Source organism: Fukomys damarensis, unplaced genomic scaffold (assembly GCF_012274545.1).
Source record: "Fukomys damarensis isolate Sample0158 unplaced genomic scaffold, DMR_v1.0_HiC HiC_scaffold_15, whole genome shotgun sequence".
NCBI classification, from domain to species: Eukaryota; Metazoa; Chordata; class Mammalia; order Rodentia; family Bathyergidae; genus Fukomys; species Fukomys damarensis.
This window is the reverse complement of record NW_022900927.1, coordinates 22,611,009-22,636,345: the sequence shown is the minus strand read 5'-3', so window position 1 is coordinate 22,636,345 and position 25,337 is coordinate 22,611,009. Positions and strand designations below refer to the sequence as shown.

Here is a 25,337-nt window from a genome sequence, read left to right as displayed (position 1 = left end):
AGAGTCTTGCTATGTAGTTCAGGCTGGCCTTAAACTCACTGTGTAACCCATGCTGGCCTCAAACTCACAGTGATCCTCTTCCCTCAGTCTCCCAAGTGCTAGGATTAAAGGCAGGCACCACCACTCCTGGCAACCTCTACTTTTCTCCTCCCCTGCACTAAGGGGGAATTGAACCCAGGGTCTTTTCACTGAGCTATGCCTCTGGCCCTTATTTTTTATTTTGAGACAGGATGCTTGCCAAATTACACAGGCTGGGCTAGAAATTGTGTGGTCCTGCCTCAGCCTCCTTTTTGCCCAGCTTCTCCACTTTTTGTTTACCCATCAACCCACTGAAATAAATTTCATTCATTTTATTTCACCTTTTGAAACATTTGGTCACTTTCCCATTTTTTGTTTTTTATTTTCTGAGACAAAGTCTCACTGTGTAGCCTAGGCTGGCCTTGAACTTGGAATCTTTCTGCCTCAGCTGAAGTACTACAGGCATGTGGCACCATGCCCAGCACTTCTGTCTTTGAAACTCTGGTCTTTTGGTTTCTGTCACCCATTCTCACACTACTCTGGGTGCTCTTCTTGGCCTCTGGTCTGTAGCTGTCAGGGTGCCCAACATGTCTATCCTGTCTTTTCATTCTGCACACTCCCATGACTGACTCTTAAGTGCTACATGCTGCTTGTTAGGATGCTCACAAGCATGGGAGGTACACCACATGGGCGAGATTCACCTTCTGAATGTTTCCCCTTAATGTCCCCCAGAGAGCTCAGGTTCACATTCCTCTCTCTGGGCCAGGGATGTAGCTCAGTGGTTCCGCCACCTGCCTCACCAGCACAAGGACTGGAGTTTGATCCCGGGTACCAAAAAAAAATCCAAATTCCTCTCTCTGTATTACTGTGTCAGCAGTGGGACCCTTCTCCCTCCAGTCACCCCATGCCCCACACCCAAGAGCTAGATACCTAGGGTTGTCCTTGAAAAGTCCCAAAGGCCCCTGAACACTGGCATTGCACTACTAAGTCTCCAGCCCTCTTCCTTTTCCTCCTTCCCTCTCTCCCTCCTTCCCTCTCTCCCTCCCTCCCTCCCTCCTTCCCCCTCCTTTTCTCCTTCTCTCCCTCTCTCCTCCACCCTCTCTCCCTCCTTTCTTTGTCTCATTAAGTCACTACATTGCCCAGGCTAGGCTCAATTTTGCAATCCTCCTGCCTCAGCCTCCCAGAGTGCTGGAATTACAGGTGTGTGCCACCATGCCTGGCAGTGTTGCCCTTCTGAACCCATTCTTTTCTGGTACCAGGGAATGAACCCAGGACCTTGCACTTGCGAGGCAGGCACAGTGCCACTGAGCTAAATCCCCAGCCCTACCCATTCCTAACCACACAGCCAGCATAACCTATCTCCCCTAAAATGCAGATCTCTATGTGGTTACCCTTCATGCCTTCAAAAGTTTCCCTAAGCTTTTAGGATAAACTCCAAATTTTTAGCACAATATTTAAAAGCTTTTCTGGTCTTGCTCCTCCCTGTCTCTAATCAGTAGTAAATATGTCTTTTCTATTTTCCACTCTGTTTTTCAGGCTGGCTCTTCCTGGTCAGGGCCTATCTGTCTCCAAGGATGCCTTTCTTATGCCTCCCCCTCTTCCCCAGCCTGTTGGACCCTTCCTTCTTCTCCAATAGTACCTTTTTCCTCTGAAATCATTCAAGTATTTTCTGGTTATTTTTCTCAAGAAGCAGAGTGTGATGAGCTCCTTAAGAACTCAGCCTCCCCAGTGCTGAGATTACAGGCACCTGACATCACTCCTGGCAAGAACTTGATCCTTTATCTCTGATTACCCTGCACCTGGTTCAGTGCCTGGCCCTCAGAGGACTCTGCAAGTGTTTGTGCAGTGAATGAACCATACCTGCAATTCCAGGCTCTCCGTGTGTGGCTTCCTGATGAGAAAGGAAGCGCTCTCGTCCCAGACAGGGGCTGAAGAGTGGGGAACAATCTGAGGAGATGAGAGGTCAAGGCTCAATTTCGCAATCCTCCTGCCTCAGCCTCCCAGAGTGCTGGAATTACAGGTGTGTGCCACCATGCCTGGCAGTGTTGCCCTTCTGAACCCATTCTTTTCTGGTACCAGGGAATGAACCCAGGACCTTGCACTTGCGAGGCAGGCACAGTGCCACTGAGCTAAATCCCCAGCCCTACCCATTCCTAACCACACAGCCAGCATAACCTATCTCCCCTAAAATGCAGATCTCTATGTGGTTACCCTTCATGCCTTCAAAAGTTTCCCTAAGCTTTTAGGATAAACTCCAAATTTTTAGCACAATATTTAAAAGCTTTTCTGGTCTTGCTCCTCCCTGTCTCTAATCAGTAGTAAATATGTCTTTTCTATTTTCCACTCTGTTTTTCAGGCTGGCTCTTCCTGGTCAGGGCCTATCTGTCTCCAAGGATGCCTTTCTTATGCCTCCCCCTCTTCCCCAGCCTGTTGGACCCTTCCTTCTTCTCCAATAGTACCTTTTTCCTCTGAAATCATTCAAGTATTTTCTGGTTATTTTTCTCAAGAAGCAGAGTGTGATGAGCTCCTTAAGAACTCAGCCTCCCCAGTGCTGAGATTACAGGCACCTGACATCACTCCTGGCAAGAACTTGATCCTTTATCTCTGATTACCCTGCACCTGGTTCAGTGCCTGGCCCTCAGAGGACTCTGCAAGTGTTTGTGCAGTGAATGAACCATACCTGCAATTCCAGGCTCTCCGTGTGTGGCTTCCTGATGAGAAAGGAAGCGCTCTCGTCCCAGACAGGGGCTGAAGAGTGGGGAACAATCTGAGGAGATGAGAGGTCGTGATTAGTGGTTCATATGATCTCCTCTACTCCTCCTTTCCCTCACATTCTTCTTTGTTTTTTGGTTTTTGGTTTTTTGTCATTTGTTTTGTTGCCCAGGCTGGGCTTGAACTTGCAATCCTCTTACCTCAGTTTCCTTCCCGGAATGCTAGGGTGACAGAACCAGCATGTGCCACCACACAGGCATTCCTTCTCCCATTCTTTGCTTTTTTCTTCTCCTTCCTTCAGTTCCTTCTCTTCCCTCCCTTCCCAGGGTCTCCCTATAGTATTCAGGCTGGTCTGGAGCTCACTCTGTAGCCACCACACCCTGCTTCCCTCCCATTCGTAACTAGCACATCACGCGGTACCTTAGTTTTATGAGACATCTCCCCCACGGTGAGAGTAGCGTAAGGGCTGGGAGGCTTGGTGCCTTTTCGGAGCTGGAAAGAGCATACCGTTAGTCTTACATTTAGACCTAGTTAGGCAGGCCCTGCCCTCACAGCTCTGTCTCCACCTGACAGCTGCCACCCTCGTGGCCTTGGACGATCTTCACGTCCCACTGCCAGCCCCGGAGAGAGGGGCCACTTACTGCTCCAGATCTATGAGGAGCAGCCACACCTGAGGGAGGTGGAGAAAGAGGGAGCTAGGGACGTGGGAAGCAGCTCTCACCGGCAGGTCCTCTGCCCGCTCCAGATAGACAGACAGCAAGGCCGAGGCCAGTTCTGCACTCTTCTGCGTCTGGATCAGACTGTTCACCTGCAGCACCTGGGGAGGGCACAGGATGGGCTGGGCTGGCGGCAGCTGCCCCTGGGGCCTTGGAAGCGGAGGTCTCACCCTGCCTGCCCATCCCGGCTCCCTTTCTTTGTCCAGCCCCCAACGCACCTCTTCTAAATCAGCAGCGGTGGGCCGGGGGCTCAGACGCTCCAGGCGCAAGTGCAGGCGGCCGGATGGGACGTCTTCAAGGGTCAGCCACTGTGGAAGCAGGCGGGGTGACACAGCACATGGGATGGGAGCGACGAGGGTGAGTTTGGGCTGAGATCTGAAAGCAGCTGTCCGTTCTACTCTCACTCACCTCATCCAGGAAGCCGCTATTTAGGACTGTGGTGAGACCCACTTTACATCTGGAGGAAGATGAAGATGAGAGGCCACCGGTCAGGCTCTGTGAGCTCTAGAGGCCCCGCCCCGCCTGTCCTCTCACCTAGACTCTCTCACCTGCCCAGAAAGTCATCCTTGTCCAAGTCCTTGTCAAAGACCTCAACATCCAGCTCTTGGCCTGGAATTGCTGTGACGATCACCTAACAAGAGAACAGTGCAGGTGAAAAGGAATTCTCTCTTCCTCCCCCAAGTAACTGCACTTCTCATTCCTCTAAACCCTGGTCAACTGAATCCCACAGGTTTCTGGCCCACTCTTAGAGGTGGGAAGAAGAATGGACCCAGAGAAGTGCCAGCCATTCAGTTCTGACCTCAAAAACCTCATTCCAGCGTGGGTTGAGATCTTCCCGAACAACCCGGCTCCGGAAGCTTCGTCCTGCCAGCTTCAGTTTGACATAGGGGTCTGACTTGCCCTTCACCAGTCCTCCCAAGAAACGGTCTTTGGCAATCAGGTCCCGGGCCTCTAATATGTGGATCCGAAGCACATTCTGCAGGTGTGGGGCGGGGCCGGAGGTAGTCGGACCTCTCAGAATCCACCCTGATCAGGCCGTGCACACAAAGTGCGCAAAAAGACCCTAAAGCTTTCAAGATACCAACTCACCTCAGTCCCAAAGTGTCTGTCAGGAGTGGTGTGACAGGGCTGAGGAAGGGCGTCCACACTGCTGCCTGCTGTGGGACTGTCGCTGTCCAGGTCCTCAGCACCAGGGGCAGCAGGCACAGTGGGGAAGCAGATTTGTGATGAATCCAAGCACAGGATCTGGGAAGGGTAGTGTGATTGTCCACTCAATGAGGTCAGCCGCCAGCTGGCAGGGAATGTTGGGGTTGGTGGGCAGAGCAGGGGCTCTGATTGGGACGCCAGGTCCCTGTTCAATTTTGGTTTTTCCCCTGGTACTGGGGATCAAACTCAGGACTTTGCATTTGTGAAGCAGGCGGCAGAACCACTAAGCTAAATCCCTGGTCCTAGGTTCAACTCTTAAATGCTCCTTCCATACCCACCCAACTCACACAGCATTCCTTCCCCCCAGTCAGAACAAACGTGTATCTGCTAGGTGGCTATGTGTATACAGCTTACCACAGGCCCTTTCTCCACCCCTCCGTACCTCCTCATTTCCATACCCTCATGACCAGCTTCATGTAGAGCCTGGAGTTTGGGCCAGAGCCACTGAGCTGGAACCACTGGTCCAGAGTGAGTTCCGAGGTAGTGAGCAGGCGAGCCAGAGGCAAAGTCAGTGCCCCTAAAGTCAGGGCCCTGGAGTCGTCCTTCACCTACAGACAGTGTGGAGGGCGTGTGATGGAGGCGGCATGCAGGGGAAATGACAGCCGGGCTGCTGCTTCAGTTCTCTCCCTGCTGCCCCCAAACTTTCTTCCACACAGGGTATCTTTTCACAGCCCTCTCCTCACTCTGGGTCCCTTCTGCCTTTGCTTATTTTCTCCCTGCTACTTGGGAAGTATTCTCCTTCCCCCTGCCTGTTTAGGCAGAGCTTTAGGGCTTAATAAAAAATCCTATTTCCTTTACAGAATCTCTCAATGCTTGAGCCTCATTGCCTTTCTATAATCGTCCCTGCTATACCATGGACATTGTGCCATTGCTAATGTTCATGTTCTAGGATAGGGCCAGGAAGTGTTACGAAGGCAGATACTATGTTTCATGCTTTTTGTATGACCCTTAAAGTTTGGAGTATTCTTTTTTTTTTTTTTTTTTTTTTTAAGACTGACCTGGAACTCACTATATAGCCCAGGCTGGTCTCGAACTTGCAGCAATCCTCCTGCCTCAGCCTCCCAAGTGCTGGGATTACAGGCATGCACCACCACACCCAGCTTGGAGTATTAATTCTATAATAGCATCTTTTATTTTTCTGGTACCTGGGATCTAACTCAGTCACTTGCACTTGCAAGGCAGGCACAGTACCACTGAGCTAAATCCCTGGCCCTGGAGTGTTAATTTTATTGGGGCAGCCAAGTGTGGTGGCGCACGCCTGTAATCCCAGCTCTCAGGGGGCTGAGGCAGAAGGGTCACTGAGCTCGAGCCAGGCCTGGGCTACATACTGAGTTCAAGACCAGCTTGAACTACATAGAGAGACCCTGACTCAAAAACAAAAAGAAGTTGGTTGTGGTGACTCAGGCCTGCAATCCCAGTACATGGGAGGCTGAGGCACAAAGATTGCTGTGAATTTGAAGCCACACTAAACTATAAAAAGAATTTACTGGGTATGACTTGCATACCATAACCCTACTCCTACCCTACAACTGGGATTGAAGCCAGCTTTGCACATGCTAGGCAAGCATTCTGCCACAGAGCTAGTTTCCCAGTCTCCCCAAATCATTTTAAGTATACAAGAACCATCAGGCATTGTGACACACGCCTGTAATCCCAGAATTTGGGGGCTGAGGCAAGAGGATCACAGCCAAGTTCAAGACTAGTCTGGACTACCCTGTTTCAAAAACAAACAGGGCCAGGGATTTAGCTCAGTGGCACAGAGCCTGCCTTGCAAGTGCAAGGTCCTGAGGTTGATCCCTGGTACTAAAAACAAACAATATATATATAATAAAAATAAGTACATAATAACCAATTATAAAAGCTCATTCTAGACACAGACATGTAGCTCAGTGATAAGATGCTTGCCTAGTATTCATGCAACCCTAGACTCCCAAAGGCATCAAAAACAAATTTAAAAGCCGGGGGCGTGGTGGTGCACCCCTGTAATCCCAGCACTCGAGATCGCTGTGAGTTCCAGACCAGCCTGGGCTACATAGTTCCAGTCTCAACTGCATAGTGAGACCCTGTCTCAAAATACAAACAAAAACAATTCTAGGAGATAGGTGGAGGATGGGAAAGGTATTGGGGAAGTGAGTCTAGTAGTTGGATTGGAAACAGAGATCAGAAGGGTTGGGAGTGTGGCTGAGTGGTAGACACTTGCTTAGCACACAAGATCTGAGTTCCATTCTCAGCACCACAAAAGAGAAAAAATAAAAGACTATAAGAGTCAGCCAGCATGGCAACACAAGTCTGTAGTCCCAGCTACTTGGAAGGCTGAGGCAGGAGAATCTTAAGTTTGAGTCCAGCTTGAGCAACTGAGTGAGACAGCATTTCAAGATAAAGAGGGCCGCCTGCCTCACAAGTGCAAGGACCCGAGTTTAATTCCCGGTACCAAAAAAAGAAAAAGGGCTAGGATGTAGCTCAGTGATAAAGGGGCTCTGGGTTCAGTCTTCAGTTACACACATACACAATAACAGAGACCTGGGAAGAGAGAATAAGGCAAGTACGTAACTACCTCACCTGTACATCAAGCTCCTGGCTTCGAGGATCTTGCAGAAAGAACCGGAAAGCTTCCTCCCACACTGGGCTGTTGGTGCTGTAGACCGCCTGGAGATGGGGGCATAGTGTAAGTGTGGGTGTCACAGCACTGTTCCTGTTTCTCTAGCCAGCCCTTGCACTGAGACACTGTGAAGGGGAGCCTTCATCCCAAGAAGTCTTCCTCCTACCCCTACATGATGCCCCCCACAATGCAGCCTCACCTTGCTCTCCTGGGTCACATCCTGAATTGACAGTTGTACCATGGGGTTGGGTTCCTTGTTCCCCTTCTTTAGCTGTGGGAGCAGAATTTAGATGTCATTGTCTTAAGTATTTGGGTTTTGGTGAAGGCAGGCTCACACCAGAGTCTCCTCCCTGAGGTGGACCTGATCTCCTAGGAACCCTTGCATTATGTGTTTCTACTTCTGGAGAAAGAGGCAGGGCATCTGTGTCCTCAGCAAGGGCGGGTGCAGCAGTGTTGCATGCTGGGCTCCCTGTTCCCCCACCCTAGTAGCCAAACTCACAGGAAGATCCTGGGCTCTATCCAGGTAGACAACTAGGATGGCAGCTGATGGAGGCTCTGGCTGAGAGGAGACTCCCTGATTCCACTGTAGAACCTGGCAGGAAGCGGAGAAGTCAGACCTCGGTCCTCCCAATCCCTGTACTTCTTCCTATATTTCTCCCCTCAAGCTTCCTCCTTCCCACATGACGTACCTGCTCCAGTTTCTCTGCATCTGGCAGAAGTGACAGCCACTCTAGCCTTAAGTGAACTTGGCCTTGTCCACCTTGTAGAGGGTACCACTGAAGGGAGAAGCAGAATGAGATACCCGCCCAGCCATTTCCTACAAGTATCGATACAGCAGCTATCATCTGCCCAAAGAGGGCGATAACTCCCTTCTTCTTTTCCCAACTTACGTCATCCAGTACTCCAGCCTGTAATACTTTCCCTACATCCAGCTTCATTCTGGGTTCAAGGAGGACAGGAGAAAGGAAGGACTGGTTAGAACATGGCAGTAGCCCTCTACTCTACTCGCCCACCCAGAAGTACCTGGAGAGCTCAGACTCCCATCCCCTTAGACTCGAGGGGTGTGTGTGTGTGTGTCTGCGCGCATGCCCACATATGTGATAGGGTAGGGGATGGAGAAGAAAAACAATGCATTAGTTCCAGTCTCAGAAACAACTACAGTTACCTCTGGGGCCTTGGTAGCATTGAAGTTTAGAATCCGAACACAAGCAGGGTCTCACCTGCCCAGAAAGTCATCTTTATCTGGATCCTTGTCAAACACCTCCACCTCGATCTCCTGCCCCGGCACCTCGTGCACCATCACCTGCAGCAGAGGGATCAGGTCTCATGGGCTGCAGCTGTGAGGCACATCACAGCCTCAAGAGGCCTCATTTCACCTGGCTCCACTCCTCCTCAGCTTAATACCTCGTAAGTCTCTCCCCACTGAGGGTTGAGCTCCTCGTTGATCACGCGGCTGCAGAAGGTCTGGGTGCCCACACGCACAAGTGCGTATGGGTCTGACTTGCCCTCAATCAGGCCCTTCACGTATTTGTCCTTGGAACTCAGCCCTCGAGCAGCTAGCAGGTGAATCCTAATAATGCCCTGAAGATAGGAATCAGGTGGTGAGAAACTAAGACACCCCCCCACCCCAGTACGGAATGGAGAGGCCCTAGCCGGTGGGGGAGGGGCATACCCTGGGCAAAGGGGAGCGCAGCTGGGCCACATCCTGAAGGTTAGGCACAAGGGGAACCAACAGGCGGTTGGGCAGCACGAGGAAGGCAGCAATGGAATCCATGATCATGGTGTCAGAGAGAGAGCTGGAAGGGAGAGTGGAAAAGAAAGAACGGCTCCATCTTCCAGTTCTCCAAACCTAACTGTTCCCTACTGCAATGACAGAAGACCTGTAGCATATGCTGCTCTTGTACCCCAACTCCCCACCTACTCTGTCTTTTTCATTCCCATCCCCAGCTGCTTTTCCTTCTCTTTTTGCCCTTGCCTGAACAGTCTGCAGCCCTCTTTATTCCCTACCAAAATGCATGCTCCTGCTGAAGAAAAATCACAGTAAGAAACTCATCTAGAGTGGAGGTCTTAGAGAACACAGGCCGCATCTTGTACTGCTTTGGACCACTCACACCCTCAACCCAGGGCTATAATACTTAGCAGGTGCTCAGTAAGTCTTGGTACCTAAGTCCTGGGATATCCAGCAGGTTGGTCATGCCTGTCCAGTTGATATCTAGAGTCTGAAAGGAGAGGCGGGGGGGGGGTCAGGACATTTATGGGACATGGTCACACACATGTGGTCGCCGAGCCCTTCAGCCCTTTGTCAATTCTCATTCTCCATAACTATCTACCATCACCATCCCAATCCTGATTTCTCTGCTTCCACAACCCCCTCAATGTTTTTCCTTACCGGGCGTCGGATAAAGAACATCGACACGGCCCCCACAATAGGAAGGTCTCCCATGAGCGGCTCAAGAATCACCCGCAAGATGCCATGTAGCTAGGGCAAGAAGAGAAAGCCAAAACTTTTCCCCAACCTTGACTTTTTCAACCTCCCACTTCCCCATATCCCATGAAACGTAGGGCGAAAGCTCCCTATTATGAGGGCTTCTGACATCTGTCCCACCTGCATGCCCTTGACTCCTGCTTTGCAGAAATATTTCTTTATTTCCACATCAATCTGCACATCACCTACATAGCTGGGCGTTGGTGGGAAGGGAAATAAAAGTTAGTACTAGGTTGATGTAGGGCTTGGGGAGTGACCAGGACCCCCAAAAGGGAAGCAGGAAGAGTGGTGAGTGGTGTTACCTGACATTCAAGTCCAGCAGGATCTGATCTTTTCTCTGACTAGGGTGAACCTTGACTCCTATGATGCGCAGTGGCTGCAGAGAGAAGGGATCTTGAGAGCGCCAGGAGGGAGGGGAGGAGCACCTCAGCCCCTCTGAGCTGCTTCCCCTCCTGGTCCCAGTTCTTCCCACAGTACCTTTTCCCCCAGTTCCACTCGTGTGAAGGTAAATGTTTGCAGATGGGGGTTAGATCCCCGAACAGCTGGTGCCACAGTTTCAGCCAGAAGCTTTTCCATGTACTGGCCCAGGAAGGGCCAAACCTGGGCTACAATCTGGAATTGAAGGAACACGGTCAGAGAAGACCCCAGTGTTTCCTCTGAAGGCAAATTCCTTGAGAATCTTCCCCTTGGGCAGCACTGGGGACTAGGCTCTGCCTAGAACTGAGGTGTGACAGGTCTGCTGGGAGAATGAACTCTCATTTTCCCCTCATGAAGAATAAAAACCTCATCAGTTCTCACCTTGTTCAGCCATTCAGCCTTCTCCACATCTGGGAAACTGACCTGCAGAGGGTAAATCAGAGACAGTGACAAGTACACCTTCTGGCTGCACCAGCACTGCTCACACAAAGACACTGGGTGTCCTGACGTTTCATTTCTCAGAAGTGGGGGGGGGCACAGAGGTCTCTAATAAGGGGAGCCAGCAGGGTGTGGGCCACACAAAGATGCTCTGTGGATAGCTCAGGGACGCGAAATGACAGCTGCTGGGGCAGGGAGGAGGGGGAGGCAGGAGAAGGGCACATTCCTTCTGGAGGGGGAGGCCCTGCCCAATCAGAACTGAGGGACTCCTGGGATTGGAGGGAATCCTGGCTCCTTTGTCCAGTTTGCCCTCCTCCCCTCGCTGGGCTGGGGCTCCAAGTCCAGGAAGGTGAAGAAAGCAAATCCTTGAGGGAAAGACTGGAGCTGTTTAGGCCCTGGCTGTCTTCATACTCATACCCTTGCCCCGTGTGACTCTGTGTGTGACTCTTCTTGTAGGAAAGGACACCTATGCTTTGTAACAGGCGGAAGGTTAATTGCTAAGAGGAGGACTAGGAGGAACAGACATTTGCCGTCCCTAGGACATTTCTCCTCTCTCTTTCCCTGTACAGGTCTAGGAAGCTGCCTGTGCCTCTCTGGAGTCAATGTATTGATTCCTCTCTTCTGCCATTCTGCACGCCCACACACACACCCAAGTACCGCTGCTTGGAGAGGCAGGAAGGGTGGCAGGGAGGGGCCGGTAACGGGCCCTGCCTTTGCAAGGCCATGAGAAGGCGTCTGCCTCAGCCCTGGAAACCGCGCGCGGACATCAGGGTCAACGCAGCGAGCGCAGCCCACAGTCCGGAAAAGGGTGGGGCCCGCAGGGACCAGCGCCTCGGGGGCAGCGGGAACTGCGGCAGCCGCACTACCAGAGGCAGGAAGGGTGGCAGGGAGGGGCCGGTAACGGGCCCTGCCTTTGCAAGGCCATGAGAAGGCGTCTGCCTCAGCCCTGGAAACCGCGCGCGGACATCAGGGTCAACGCAGCGAGCGCAGCCCACAGTCCGGAAAAGGGTGGGGCCCGCAGGGACCAGCGCCTCGGGGGCAGCGGGAACTGCGGCAGCCGCACTACCCCCTTCCGGGCACCCCCTCCCTCAGCCCAGCAGCCGCCTCCGCTACGCTGCAGCCCGGCTGCTTGAGGCTGGAAGGAGACCGCGTCGGGTCGCTCCAGGTGCTAGGGCTCAGCGAAGCGACGCTCCCGGGTGGGGTCCTCGCGGGTACCCGGGGCAAGAGCAGAGGAAAAAGGCAAAGTTTATGGCCTGGAGTAGGTAAAAGGTTTTGAGGAGGACGGGGAAGCGAGGGAATCTCAGAGCAGTGGCCGGGACTGGAACGGCCAGGGGAGGGACTGGAACAGCGCAGCGGCAGGAGCCGGGAGGAGCGCAGGAGACCACTTGGTTAGGAGAGCGCGCCTCGGCCGGAACCGGCGCCCAGATGTTCCACTGCCGCTGCCCAAGAGCGCACGGAGGTCCTATCCGTCGAAGATCCCATCTGGGAGTGCAGAAGGGGTGGGCGGGGAGAGTGCACGGTCTGCTCCCGCGAGGCGCGCTCCAGCCCGCAAGCAGCTAGCGGGTCGGGAGGGAGCCGGGACCGAGGGCCCCGGCACTGCAGCAGGGCTGGCGGGATGGCTCACCCAGGCAGGTAGCTCCCGATGGCTCAGGTACAGCGTTTTGGCCGTGAGCCGCTCCTCGTCGTCCAGTAGCTGCCTGGCCGCCAGAAGACTCCGTTCTTTCTCGTCTCGGACCCGGCGCCAGCCCAGGTAGAGGGCGAGGCCGAAAACCACGAAACCCACGCTGAGGCCCGCTGCCCCGGCCAGGTACACTGGCACCAGCACCAACAGCCGTCGCGCGAACGAAGTCAGCACCGCCAACACCTCACTCCCCGCACCTGGGCCTGCAGGTGGAACCCCGAAATCAGGGTCCAGCTTTGTGTGAGCAGCAGGGGGCAGGTCGGGGGGATCGGAAGGAGCGGAGGGCTGGTCCACAGGGCTGGGGCTGGGGCCCTCTCCCAGGGAGCGTTCCATGGTGCCACTTCTGAGAGCGCCGCCAGACCCGAGACCAGCAGGAGACTCGCCCCTGCGGCCAGCTTCCCCTTCGCAAACCCAGCGTCCCGGGATGGGGGAGGGGGCCCAGGCCACGCCCCCCGACGGTTTGGGTTGGTCCGCGCCCGCAGAAACTAAGGCGGAGTCAGAGGATTGAAACTCCGCCTCTCCTGCGGGAATCCGAGGGCTTCTGATATGCAGGACCTCCCTGATTGGGCGGTCTGGGATGGCGGAAAAAGGCGGAAAGGCGCTAGTTGATTGGACAGAGAAGTGGGCGTGACCTACAATTTAAAGAGAGGCGGGACCAAGTGCTCCTCCCACGTGGGATTGGAACGCCTGTGGTATGACGTCATGCAGAGCAGGAACGCCAAATTCCTCGGTTTTAAGGAGAGCTGGATTCACGAAGTTAAGGTTGTGGATGGCCAGGATTTTCCTTGCACCGTTCAGATGGTTTTGCAGGATTTGTTCCGCGATTTCTTACCGGAGATCGAACTCGGGCCCTTGAGCTTGCGAGGCAGGCGCCAGAACCGCTGAGCTAAATCCCAGACCCCAGGTGATTTCCAAATGTTCATTTGTCAGCCTTCCCTAGTTTAGATACTCCAAGCACGTTTATTTTTCCCTGGCTCCCTTTACAAAAGGAAATTAAATGGCCCTATTTGGAATGTGAGCCAACCCTGTCTAATTCGTCCCAGCCCCCTACTTTGTGCAGCGTTAACGACATTCGAGAAAACTAGAAAATCAGACACAGAAATTACACAGTTGAGATAATCTAGCCGTCAGGGAAAAGGGGGGGGGGAAGAAGTGCGGCTTTATTTTTTTAAATCTCTGAGATGTAGTCATCTCTATGATACAAGATGATTAAGACTAAATTGGAGGAGGGCTGGGGATTTAGCTGTTTCCACCCGCAAGCTCAGGGTCCTAAATTCGATCCCGGGTGCTGCAAAACAAAAAGCAAAAAATCCCCAAGACTAAATTGGAACCGGGCTAGTGGTACAGCCCTGTAATCCTAGCACTCGGAAGACTGAGGTAGAAGAATCATTGTAAGTTTGCAGACACTGTCTCAAAAAAAGGGGAGGGCCGAGGATTTAGCTCGGTGGCACCTCCTGAGTTCTATCCCCTGTACCACCAAAAAAAAAAAGTTGAGGATGTAGTGAAGGCCCTGAATTCAGTCCTCACTACTGAAAAAACAAAACAATAGCTCAGGGGGGGTTGATATATAGGAGAAATGATTACATTTTCTTTTGTTGTTGTTGTTGTTGGTTTTTTGAACAGGGTCTCATTTTATAGTTCCAGGCTGGTCTCGAACTTGTGGTGATCCTCCTGTCTCAGCCTCCCAAGTGCTGGGATTACAGGTGTGCACCGCCATGCCCAGATAGAAATCATTACATTTTCCAGGAATTTCTAAGACACTAAAATGAGGACTCAAGGCCTGTGAACAGCTCAGTTTCTCATTTGTCTGTTAGAAGAAAAGTTCTACAGAGAACTAATGCAGTTCTACACAGTACTGTATAGTTCTAGGAAGGAAAAAGTGCCAGGTATACTGATGCCTATTGTTACTAGTTTTCTGTATTTGTTTACAAGTATGCGGAAACTAAATGCATTGGAAGCTGAAGAGGGGAAGGGTTGGCCATGGAATGATTACCTTTTAACAAAGTATATGTCTTACTGTGTTGTTCTGTCAAATGCAGCAGGGAAACTAAAGTTGGTTAGGTTAGGGAAGGACTAGGTCTGCAACTGAAAAATCTTATCTGGCTCTGCAGGGCATAGATTTTATCAGGCTGTGTCTCATCAAAGCCATCTGAAACCTGTTTCTGAGCAGGGTGTGGTGGTACATGCCTGTAATCCCACCACTTGGGAGGATGAGACAGGAAGACCACTATATGAGTTTGAGGCCAGCCTGGGCTACATAGTGAGACACTGACTCAAAACAAAAAACAAAAAGAAAATCTGTTTCTCCTGTCCTGAGTTTCTCACTTCCTCTTCTGTATTTCCCTGGGGCTGCCAATATTTTAGACTGGTTCATTCAGTTTGCAGAACTCTAAAAGAACACTTTCTATCTGCTGCCTATACTCTCCATATCTCCATATTCTGAGAGATGGACAAAGCAAAAAGGGAAACAAAGGGCTTGAAGATATAAGTGATTTGTTTGGTGATTGGTAAAGCTGGAAAATGAATGGCCTTCCTTTAAAAGCTCTGTATAAAACTGAAATTTTCAGGGCCAGGGATTTAGCTCAGTGGCATTGTGCCTGCCTTTCAGGTGCAAGGTCCTGAGTTGGATCCCTGGTACAAAAAAAAAAAAAAAAAAAAAAAAAAAAACCAAAAAACAAAAATAAAAAAGCCTGAAATTTGCAAAGCGCTGGAGTAAAGGAGGAGGCTCCTAGTGCTGAGGAGATGGAGCCTCCCTTCCATCATCCCATCCAGATCATCAGACTCTCTTTCAGATATTGTGTGGGATGAGACACAGGAGCCACAGGATCAGCAGCTGCAATGCAGTCAGCAGAAAAAATAAACAGGGTGGATCCTCATCCATTAACAATTTTGCTCCCTAGGTGCCACCTGGTGGTGACAAGCGGTAAATGGGCAACAGGAAGGGATGGCCGTTAATGAGAGGAAGTGTTTCACAGGGTGGGACCCAAGTGAGGGGAGAATAGAGAGAATCTCTACTGCTTGGACATTTTTTTTTTTTTTAATGGTATGGGGGATTGAACCCAAGGCCTTCATATCATCACATTACCAATCTTTTTTTGAGATAGGATCTCAAATTACCCAGACTGGGCTCAAACTTGGTGATCCTCTGGCCTCAGCCTCCCTAGTGGATTGCAGGTTTGAACCATCGCACCCAGCCTTGGATTTGAAATCCTCTATGTAAACTATAACTGCTTCCTAAGGGAGGTGGGGGTCAAATGCAGAATTTTGGTATCACAAAAATGGAGGGGACGTTGGGCATGTGGCACAAGCCTGTAAACCCAGCACTTGGAAGGCTGAAGCAGGAAGGCTGCTGTTCTGTTCAAGAAGGCCAGCCTGAATTACAGAGCAAGACTTTGTCTCAAAGGGGGGGCAATAGAATTTGAGGAAATTTTCTTCTGTATTTATTCCCCAAAAGTTGCTGCCACAAGGTATGGTGGTGCACACCTGTAGTCCCAGCACTCAGGAAGCTGAGGCAGGACAATTGCCAAGTTCAAGGCCAGCCTGGGCTATTCAAGGCCAGTCTAAATTACATAGTGAAACCCTGTCTCAAAAGACAAAAAACAGACAAATAAAAAAGCACCTGCTTCGAAAGGGCAAGGTCCTGGATCCCTTACCAAAACAAAGAGACAACAATAACAACAACAACAAAGAGTTAGAAAGAAAAGGAAGGCTTGCATCACAGCAGCATGAAACTCCTCCAGTTCAGCATCAGGCAAGACATGATGGCATTTGCCTGTAATCTCACCTGTTTCAAAGGCTGAGGCAGAATTGAAAAATTGTTTTTTGTTTTTTTTTCCAGTACCAAGGATCCAACTCAGGACCTTGCACTTGTGAGGCAGGCACAGCACCACTAAGCTAAATCCTGGCAGGATTACCAATTTGAACCCAGCCTGGACAATTCAGTGATTTATTGTGACTTTTAGAACTTTTTTTTTTTTTTTTTCCAGTACCGGGGATTGAACTGTGGTCCTGGTGCTTGCGAGGTGGTGGAGCCACTGAGCTAAATCCCCGGCTCAACACTTTTAAAATATTAAACACACATGCACACACACACACACACACACACACAAAAAGTCAGGTGTGGTGATGCATGCCCGTGATCCCAGCACCTTGGAGGCTGAGGCAGGAGGATCGCTGTGAATTCCAATCCAGCCCAGGCTACATAATGAATTCAAGACCAGTTTGGACTACCAGGAAGACCCTATTTCAAAAGAAAAAAAAATAACCAAAAAACAAAAAACAAACAACAAAAACCCAACCACATTAAAGGACTGGGCAAGGAGCTCAGTGTGAAGGTCCTGAAGGGTTTAATCTTCAGTACATGAAAAAAGCTCCCAGGGCTGGGGATTTGCTGTCTGCTTGCGAGCGTAAGGAACCGAATTTGATCCCCAGTACCATAAAAAGAAAAAAAAGAAAGAAAAAGAACAAAGCTCCCATTTTTTGATGGCTCTATCACACTTTTTTTGTCTTGAGACACTATGCAGCGCAGACTGGCCTGGAACTCTGTACCCTGCTGCCTCAGTCTCCCAAAATGCTGGAATTATAGGTGTGCTAATGCTCAGCTTTAGAACTTTCTCATGCCAAGTCTGTATGTAGTCAGACTGAAGAGATTCTTGGCCCCATACTTTCTAGTTGTAGAATTCTTGGCAGATAACAGGTAATGTGTATGTGGTGGGGGCAGATATTGGGGATTGCACTGAGCTTCATCCCCAGTTCTTTTATACTGAGACAGGGTCTTGCTAAATTGCTTATCTCAAACTTGCAATCCTCCTGTGTCAGCTTCTGGAGCAGCTGGGATTACAGGTATGTGCCACTGCCCCCACCACAGGTAAATGTCTTTGTTTGGTTGGTTTTTTTGGTCGTACTGGGGATTGAATCCAGGGCCTCTGTTCTGCATGACATTCTTAGCCTACTTATTTATTTACTTAATTTTGAAAGAGGGTCCTGCTAACTTTGCCCAGGCTGGACTTGAATTTGTAACCCTTCAAGTGGGATGAGATTACAGATGTGTGCCATCACACCTGGCTCAGTTTACTTTTTTTTTTTCCTTTTTCCTGGCCTTTGCAAGTATTTATTTCCTCTGAGGAGGAGTACTGTTTTTTGTTTTTGTTTCTTTCTTTGTTTTGATACTAGGGATCAAATTCAGGACTCTGCATTTGCCAGGTTGGCATGGCGCCACTGAACTAAATCCCAGGCCCAGAGCACTGTTTTTGAAGTACAGCAATGCCAGTTCTGTGCATGGAGTGGATGGAGTAAACTCCTGTTCCATCTCCCAGTGTCCATTTGTTATGTGGAGAGTATTATGCTGATAACAAGTTACTACACTTGATTTTAGCCAAAAGGTTGAGAAGTGATTCTGATAACTTTTTAAGCCTGCTCTCTCCACTGCAAAATGAATCCATTAATAGTACCCATTGGGTGAATAAGATTTTGTATGTGCCTAACTTGGGCCAGGCATGGTGGCCACACCTGTAATCCCAGCTATTCAGAAAGCTCAAATAAAGGACCGCAAGTTTGTGGCCATCTTGGGCAATTTAATGAGAACTTGCTTCAAAATAAAATTTTGGGCGGGGATTTAGCTCAGTGGTGCCACCACCTGCCTTGCAAATACAAGGACCCAAGTTTGATCCCGGGTACCAATAAATAAATAAAAATTTAAAAAGAGCTGGGGATGTAGCTCAGTGGTACAGCACTTGGCTAACGTGTACAAAGCCCTGGGTTAAATCCCTATTACTGCAAATTTAAAAAGAATAAGTGCCTCCCGTAGTTCCATGGCTTATATTAAGCCCTGAATAGTGTTAGCTATCGTTCTAAAATTCTGGTTATTTCCAGTGCAGAAACACAGGACCTTTTCCCATTCAGCAGCACTGGAAGACATCTACTGGATTTTCCTTCAGCCTTCTTTTGCTAGGTTTTTTCCTTTTTTTGGTTCTGGGGATTGAACTAGGGACCTTGCGCTTGCGAGGCAGGCAGAAGAACCACTGAGCTAAATCCCCAGCCCCAGGTTTTTTTCAAATACCCTTCTAGTTTGTCAATGGCCCTCTTTAAAAATTACATTTAGTAGCTGGGCGTAGTGGCACATGCCTGTAATCCCAGCATTTGGGAGGCTGAGGCAGGAGGAGACCAGCCTGGGCTACATAGTGAGTTCCAGGTCAGTCTCAACTACATAGTGAGACAGTCTAAAAAAAAAATAAACAAAAAATTACATTTTGAAGAACATATAATACTTAGGAGTGGTTCCACTTAAGCAGAACCTAAGTAGAACTGCTTTATTCACAATCCTTTTTTTTTTTCCCCCTACCTGGGATTGAACTCAGGACCTTGTGCTTACAAGGCCTGTGTGGTGCCACTGAGCTAAATCTCTGGCCCACAATCCATTTTTGTTTTGAGACAAGTGTCTCACTATGTAGTCCAGGCTGACCTCAAAGTAGCAGCAATCCTGCCCCAGCCTACTGGGATTACAGGTGTGTGCCATCACTCTCAGCTCACAGTCCACTTCTAAGGCTGTGATATCCTTGTGGGGCTCCTTATAGAACCCAGCACACATTCTCTTCTGTTACTTGGGGTTGAACCTAGGATCTCTGCACTGAGCTACAGCCTCAGCCATTGTTTCTTTTTCATACCGGGGATCAAACTGTGCTTGAGAAGCAGGCAGCAGAACCACTGAGCTAAATCCCTAGCACCTCACTATTTTCTGAGACACGGTCTCAACTAAATTGCTATATTGCCTAGGCTGGGCTCAAACTTGCAATCTTTCTGCCTCAGCCTCCCAGAGTGCTGGGATTACAGGAATGCATCACCATACCTTGCTAGGACATAGCACACTCTAACATAAATTGATTATGTTTTTTCATGAGGGGGAGAGGAGAGAAAGAATATCAACCCCAGGGCCTCATGAATGGCAGACAGGTGTTCCACCAGAGAGTGACGAATCCACAGCCCAAGATTTTAGCTTTTCTTCTTTTTGGTGGCAGGGACTGAATTCAGGACCTTGCTCTAGTAAGGAAGGTCTGCTGCCACTGAGCTATTCCCCAGTCCAAGATTTTAATTTTTGTAGTTAATGGACATCCTAGGCTGTTCTCATGGGACTATTACTAATGTAGATATCCACAGTATTACCCAGACAAGCTCAAGGCTTTATCCCTAAGCAGTATATCCAGCAGAGAGGGGCCTATTTTAGTCCAAATTACAGACACTTTTTTGTACTAGGGATTGAACTTGGGACCTTGCACTTTTGAGGCAGGCAGCAGAGCCACTGAGCTAAATCCCCAGCCAAATTACAGATACTTTGAATAGTATTTTGTATTTCCTTCTGATATGTGGATATTTATTTATTTTACAGTGGTATGGATCAAATCCAAGTGCTCTACCACTAAGCTACCTCCTCAGCCCATGAGTGGAATTTTTTTTAGTTTTTTTAGTTTTTTTGAAACAGAGTCTCACTATGTAGTTCAGATTGCTCTGGAACTCAGTGTAGATCTCGAACTCGCAGCGATCATCCTGCCTCAGCCTCCCGATTGCTGGGATTACAGATGTGAACCACCACGCCCGGCTAGAATTTTAATATTTTTATCCAAAGTGGTTTCTTTTTCAATTAAATATTGCCCTTGGGCAAATCACTAGATTTCTCCATGAACCACTAATAAATATTCACTAGATACAAATGTTCAGTTTGATTCCACCAAAATTTCCTATTAACTGACCCATAATCTTTTTCCTTTATCTGCAATAACTTAAGAGGTGAGAGAGGAAGCAGCTCCCGACAGCTGGGAACTGGCCTGACACAGCTAGCCAGGTTCAAGTTGTTAGGGCTGATCAGGTGCTCACAAATTGCCAGTCTCAAAAAACACCAGTACCAGGGCGAGGGATGTAACTCAGCAGCATGGTGCCTGCCTGACAACTGTGAAGTCCTGAGTTCGATCCCCAATACCAAAACAAAAACAACAAAACACCACAGCAGTACCTTTTAATTTTTTTTTTTCTTTTTGAGACAGGGTCTCACTATGTAGCCCAGGCTGGCCTTCAACTCATGGTAATCCCTGGCTCAGGCTCCTGAGTTCTTGTACAGGCATGGGCTACTATGCCTGGCAAAAAAGCCACCAGTATATAACAAGGTCATTCAATGACTGGGATGAAGTGAGACAAAAAAGATTTAAAAACAAAAACCCAAGATCATTTCACAATATTAAGCACAAAACAAGGTCAATATGCAAATCACAAAATAGCAAACATTTGTCTTCCCCATGAGTGACTGCTGCTTCCTATAAATTGCAGTTCTAGCTTTACTTGTCTGCCCTCTTTTTAGGCACAGTAATATTTCCCATCATAGAATGATCCCTGTTTCCCTTGACAGCAACCAATCCAGAGGAATACATGCTTCCTTGAATCTTTCCCCAAATCACTTAACCTGAGTCCAAATCCTCTCACACACCTTCTCGCTGAGACACACTACGATTCCCAGTGGTGTGCCCTTCCCTTCACTGAAATGAGCATTAAACCCAACTTGGTCAACTACAGGTACTGTATATTCCTGGTGACCTTTATTTATTTATTTATTTATTGGTACTGGGGATTGAACTCTGGTCCTTGCACTAGTGAGGCAGGTGGCGGAACTACTGAGCCAAATCCCTGGCTCCTGGTGATCTTTAAGTGGAATGAATTAATACAAGACATACAATGTCTACAGTTTCCAAATTCACCTCTTTGAAGATATTTGGCAAGAAGGAAATAAAGTTAGGATTTAATTGAGAATTCACACTAGTGCCTATAATCACATTCCTTTCTAAATGCTGGTCATAAATTATATCTTTTAATCCAGAATTACGCTAGAAAATGAACATTAAGCTTATGAATGTTTTGGTTTTGTTTGTTTGTTTTTTGCTTTTTTGAGACAGGGTCTCACTATGTAGTTCAGACTGCTCTGGAACTCACTGTGTAGCCCAGCTGGTCTCAAACTCGCAGCGATCCTCCTGCCTCAGCCTCCCGAGTGCTGGGATTACAGGCATACGCCACCACGCCTGGCTTTGAATGTCATTTTTAAACCCGCAAACAGTATTTGCCCATCTTTTGTCTGTAGGCACTGTCCCTTTTTTTTGGTACCAGGGATCAAACTCAGGAGCTTGTGAGACAGGAATGGTGCCATTGACCTGAATCTCTGGTCCAGCACTGCCCTTTTGTTTGGGCGTCTTGCTGTGTTGCCCAGACTGGTCCCAAACTCCTGAGCTCAGGTAATCTCCACTCAAGCCTAGGAAGTAGCTGGAATTGTAAGTGCATGCACCACACCTGGCCCCCACAACAACAGGCCACCATCTTCAGCCCAAGTTTATACAACCCAAGAGATCAGACAAGAAAGAGGTAGTGAGAGATACAACACAGAAGTATAAATCAAGATCACTTTCTTTACCCCCCAAATTACGGTCTCAGTAGACTACACACCTGGGCTGTTTCCCCTTCATCAACCATGAGCTGAGGAGGAACTCAAGTTTCCTACTAATGCCCCTGGCCTTAATGACCCACAGATGGACTCAAAACCCCTAGTCCAAAGACAGGAGACAGGGAGGAGAGATAAACCCTGAGGCTTGTGTCCCCAGATCTCCCTCTTCCCAGCACCTTCCAGGGCTTCAAAGTTTATAGCAATGGCTACTGAGAAAGGGCTAGAATGGGAGAGGCATTAACTGCCATCAACAACTCAGAGGAGCAACTGCCAGCTGCCCTGCTGTTTGCATACCAGTAGGATCTATCAACCACACAACATCCCATCTTCATTTTTCAGCACATACACCCTCCTTAGTACCTGCCCCCCTAAATGACCCTAGGAGCCCTGGTTACTCAGACAACCTGGGAATAGCACATACAGACAGACCAGAAACAGATGGGACTATTTTTAAACTAGACTAGGTGGCTCCAATGCTTTTACCCCACAAAGTACCTTCCTCAAATCCCTGTCTGGTCTTGGTTTTTTTTGAGATAGGGTCTCACTGGCCTTGAACTCACTGTATAGTCTGGGTGGGCTTCAAACTCACAGCAGTCTCCTGCCTCAACCTCCTGAGTGCTGGGATTTCAGGAGTGCCCAAGCCCAGCTTCCCAACTGGTCTTCTGGGTCCTACCCTTCTTTGCTGCCTGTCATCAAACTTACCCAAGCTTATGTGTATGAGGTTTTACTCCACTGTGGCATGAGATCTACTTTATGCTTCCACCTTCCATACAGAATATCTAAGCAAGTGTTCACTGCCTCCATTTGTTAAAAAATAATTATTTTATTTCTTTGGAAAGTAGTGGGCCCTGCCCTACAGATCTCCAGGCCAAGCTAGGCAAATGAACGCTCCTCTAGTCTTTGGGCTGGAGCACGATGGTCCCGGCCTTCCCAGGGGCCCCAGAGCAGTTCCTATATTATCCAACCCAACTAGGCCTCAAATGGTCTGAAGACTCTTCTAAGGCCTTCTCTCCTAGCCACCCAATTCTCAAATCTTATCTGGCTCTCCTTTTGGGTGGGCAATTTTTTCTTCCAAAACCAGGGCTAGAACTTATGCTGTTCACAACAGAGGACAAGACCAGGGATGTCCCCAACTTCCCATAAGACACAGTCACCTCAGTCAGCCCCTCCTCTCTGATGGCTTCAGTCTGCACTCCTATACAAGACCCCAGTTAGGCCTGAAGGAAAGACATGAACACCTCTTAAAAGGGAGGTGAGAGAACATACCAGCCCAACCCCATCTCAGGAAGCATACTCCTTTTAGTTTCTCATCCTAGTTCTTGAGTGAGCCCTTCAGACAGGGCCTAGGAGGGCTACGAGAGTGGGTAGGTGCCCCTCGACCCCAGCCCTGAGAGGCTATACCAGGGGAGTGTCCATTAGCCCCATCAGTGTGGCATGGCTGTGATGCGCATGCTCTGGGAAGCAATGGGGTAAGTCACCATAGGAGTGGTGGTGTGGCTCATTGTGATTCCTGCCAAGGGTTGGGCCATCGATACAGCCACAGGCGCCACAGGAGCCACAGATACAGCCACAGGAGCCATGGAGACAGGTGGAGGTGCCATTCCCTGGGCAATTGTTTGCGCCAGAGCAGCTGACAATGGCGTGATCTCTGGGTTCAAGTGTGGGGGTGGGGGTGGTGGAGCAGCAGGAGGTGCAGCGTTAGTTGGGGGAGCAGCTGGAGCTCCTGCAGGGGCCACCAGTTCTTGCTGGGATACAGGACGGGGCTGTAGAGCCTGGCTGCTGAGAGTAGTGTGAGTCTGGGCAATGCCATGGTTAAAAGTGGCGACAGTGCCCACGGTGGGTGCCAGAGTTTGCTCAGTTGCTGGTGCAGTGGAGCTAAGGGTTATGACCTTGGCTTGATTGCGGAACTGGGCATTCTGTTCCAGAAGTACCTCGTTGGTGGCTAACAAGTTGCTGACCTGCTTCTTTAGCTCCTCCACGCGCTTCCTGAGCATTGCATTCTCCTCCTCTAGCAGTCTGCACTCTACTCCTCGCGGCGGAGCCAAGCTATACTCATAGGATTCAAAATGAGGGCCATCCGGAGGGCAGCATCCACCTCTACGACGCTTGGGGCCTGGCTCATGGTCTTCAAAGCCCCTGTCAGGAAGGTCATAGATATCATAGAGATCATGACGACGTCCTGGAGGGATGGAGCCTGTTGAGCCCCCGCCACCAGTGCCTCCTCCACCCCGAGCATCAAACTCAAAATCCCGCTGCAAGTGACGGAACTTGCACTTGGCGCCTCTCTGACAGTCACCCTTGAGGAAGTCCCGGCAGATAGGGACCTCTTCCTTGCCATTTGGTAGGTCAGCTGGTGAAAGGCCCAGGCCAGCTGCCACTTTCTGCCTCAGCCGAGGGGGAAGTTCTCCCGTCTTCTTATAGCCATCTTCATCCTCTTTGGAGCCATGGATGAAACGGCAGTTTGGGCGGCTACATTCCTTATTCTGAAAATCATGGCAGAAGATGAATTCATTTTTGCTCACCCCTAAATTAGACACTTCACTCATGTCGGGGTGGCGATATCGACAGCGCTTGCCTCGCTTGCACACATTCCTTAGGAAGTCTCTACAGATGGCATCTGAGCTGGCCGTGCCACTGCCTGCCCCTGCGCCACTGGCCTCCTCACTGCCACCACCTCCAGGTCCTCCGCTACTGCTCCCAGTACCATTGGCATAGCCATCCCGGTCAGGCATCCTGGTCCCCTCCAACTCACGGCCTTCTTCCTTTTCTTGCCACTCTTGGTGACTGCTGCAAAAGAGAATTGTGTCAACCAGGAGTCCTCCAGAGAGACCCCACGATTCCTGACTAGAGAGCAGTCAGTCCAGTGGGGCAATTGCTTTGGCAATCAAGAAACTAAGGGAGAGGATGCTGGCTGGACTGACTGACTTAACCAAATGAAGTCCTGCCCAGGCCTTCATGCACCTGGTCTTGGTTAGAATGATTCACACTTTCTGGCTAATGGAGGGAGGGAGGGAGGGAGTTGGGAAGGGGCCATTTCATTTCATGAATAATGACAGGCCAAGAGGACAGGGATAGAAATGTTGAATTTTATCTTCCTTTCCGAGCTCACCTTATTAAAGTAGTGGAAGTGAAATAAAAACTACTGCCAGGCGTGGTGGCTCATGCCTGTAATCCCAGCACTCGGGAGGCTGAGGCAGGAGGATTGCTGTGAGTTCGAGACCAGCCTGAGCTACATAGTGAGTTCCAGGTCAGTCTCAACTACATAGTGAGACCGTGTCCCTGTCTCAAAAAACAAAAACAAACAAACAAAAACCCTACCGTGGGTGTCTGAATAGGCTGGGAGGAGACTGGGGAAAATGCCCAAGATGGGCTGCTTAGCTGCTAGGGCTTGTGAATGATGGGACACTGGTAACAAAACTTCCCTTAAACCCTCTTCTGTGGAATCTTAGGTAAGGCTCTGCATGTATCAGATCTCGAACCCAAGAAATTGTGAGTGAAGAGATGGTATAACCTACTTGAGGGCAGTCTCTAAACCTGTCATTTTTACTGTTTTCACCCAGTACCACTCTTTTTTTTTTTTTTTTTTTTTTTTA

The 25,337-nt window shown here is 49.6% G+C and overlaps 2 protein-coding genes and 1 pseudogene across 3 annotated transcripts in view; all 3 read right to left on the bottom strand.

Annotated features, from left to right (window-relative positions):
- The window catches only part of Esyt1 (extended synaptotagmin 1), a 15,875-nt gene extending 3,135 nt beyond the window's left edge, over positions 1–12,740 (bottom strand). The window contains exons 1-24 of the mRNA XM_010644699.3: positions 12,216–12,740; positions 10,535–10,576; positions 10,214–10,348; positions 10,039–10,112; positions 9,857–9,929; positions 9,641–9,730; positions 9,415–9,470; positions 8,924–9,047; positions 8,656–8,832; positions 8,472–8,554; positions 8,142–8,190; positions 7,941–8,027; positions 7,751–7,843; positions 7,451–7,522; positions 7,212–7,298; positions 5,051–5,200; positions 4,536–4,691; positions 4,246–4,422; positions 3,995–4,077; positions 3,855–3,903; positions 3,665–3,754; positions 3,452–3,547; positions 3,151–3,222; positions 2,699–2,785 (exon numbers count right to left, since the gene is read on the bottom strand). Coding sequence (XP_010643001.1) covers positions 2,699–2,785; positions 3,151–3,222; positions 3,452–3,547; positions 3,665–3,754; positions 3,855–3,903; positions 3,995–4,077; positions 4,246–4,422; positions 4,536–4,691; positions 5,051–5,200; positions 7,212–7,298; positions 7,451–7,522; positions 7,751–7,843; positions 7,941–8,027; positions 8,142–8,190; positions 8,472–8,554; positions 8,656–8,832; positions 8,924–9,047; positions 9,415–9,470; positions 9,641–9,730; positions 9,857–9,929; positions 10,039–10,112; positions 10,214–10,348; positions 10,535–10,576; positions 12,216–12,605 — 2,592 coding nt within the window. The 5' untranslated portion in view covers positions 12,606–12,740. The remainder of the gene's footprint in view (positions 1–2,698; positions 2,786–3,150; positions 3,223–3,451; positions 3,548–3,664; positions 3,755–3,854; positions 3,904–3,994; positions 4,078–4,245; positions 4,423–4,535; positions 4,692–5,050; positions 5,201–7,211; positions 7,299–7,450; positions 7,523–7,750; positions 7,844–7,940; positions 8,028–8,141; positions 8,191–8,471; positions 8,555–8,655; positions 8,833–8,923; positions 9,048–9,414; positions 9,471–9,640; positions 9,731–9,856; positions 9,930–10,038; positions 10,113–10,213; positions 10,349–10,534; positions 10,577–12,215) is intronic.
- A 4,765-nt stretch (positions 12,741–17,505) lies between these two features.
- LOC117286213 lies at positions 17,506–17,666 on the bottom strand (annotated as a pseudogene).
- A 4,648-nt stretch (positions 17,667–22,314) lies between these two features.
- Zc3h10 (zinc finger CCCH-type containing 10) overlaps positions 22,315–25,337 on the bottom strand; it is a 5,683-nt gene continuing 2,660 nt past the window's right edge. For both annotated transcript variants that reach the window (XM_010644713.3, XM_019210774.2), the window contains one exon: positions 22,315–24,531. In XM_010644713.3, the coding sequence (XP_010643015.1) occupies positions 23,169–24,476 (1,308 nt within the window). In that variant the 5' untranslated portion in view covers positions 24,477–24,531 and the 3' untranslated portion in view covers positions 22,315–23,168. The remainder of the gene's footprint in view (positions 24,532–25,337) is intronic.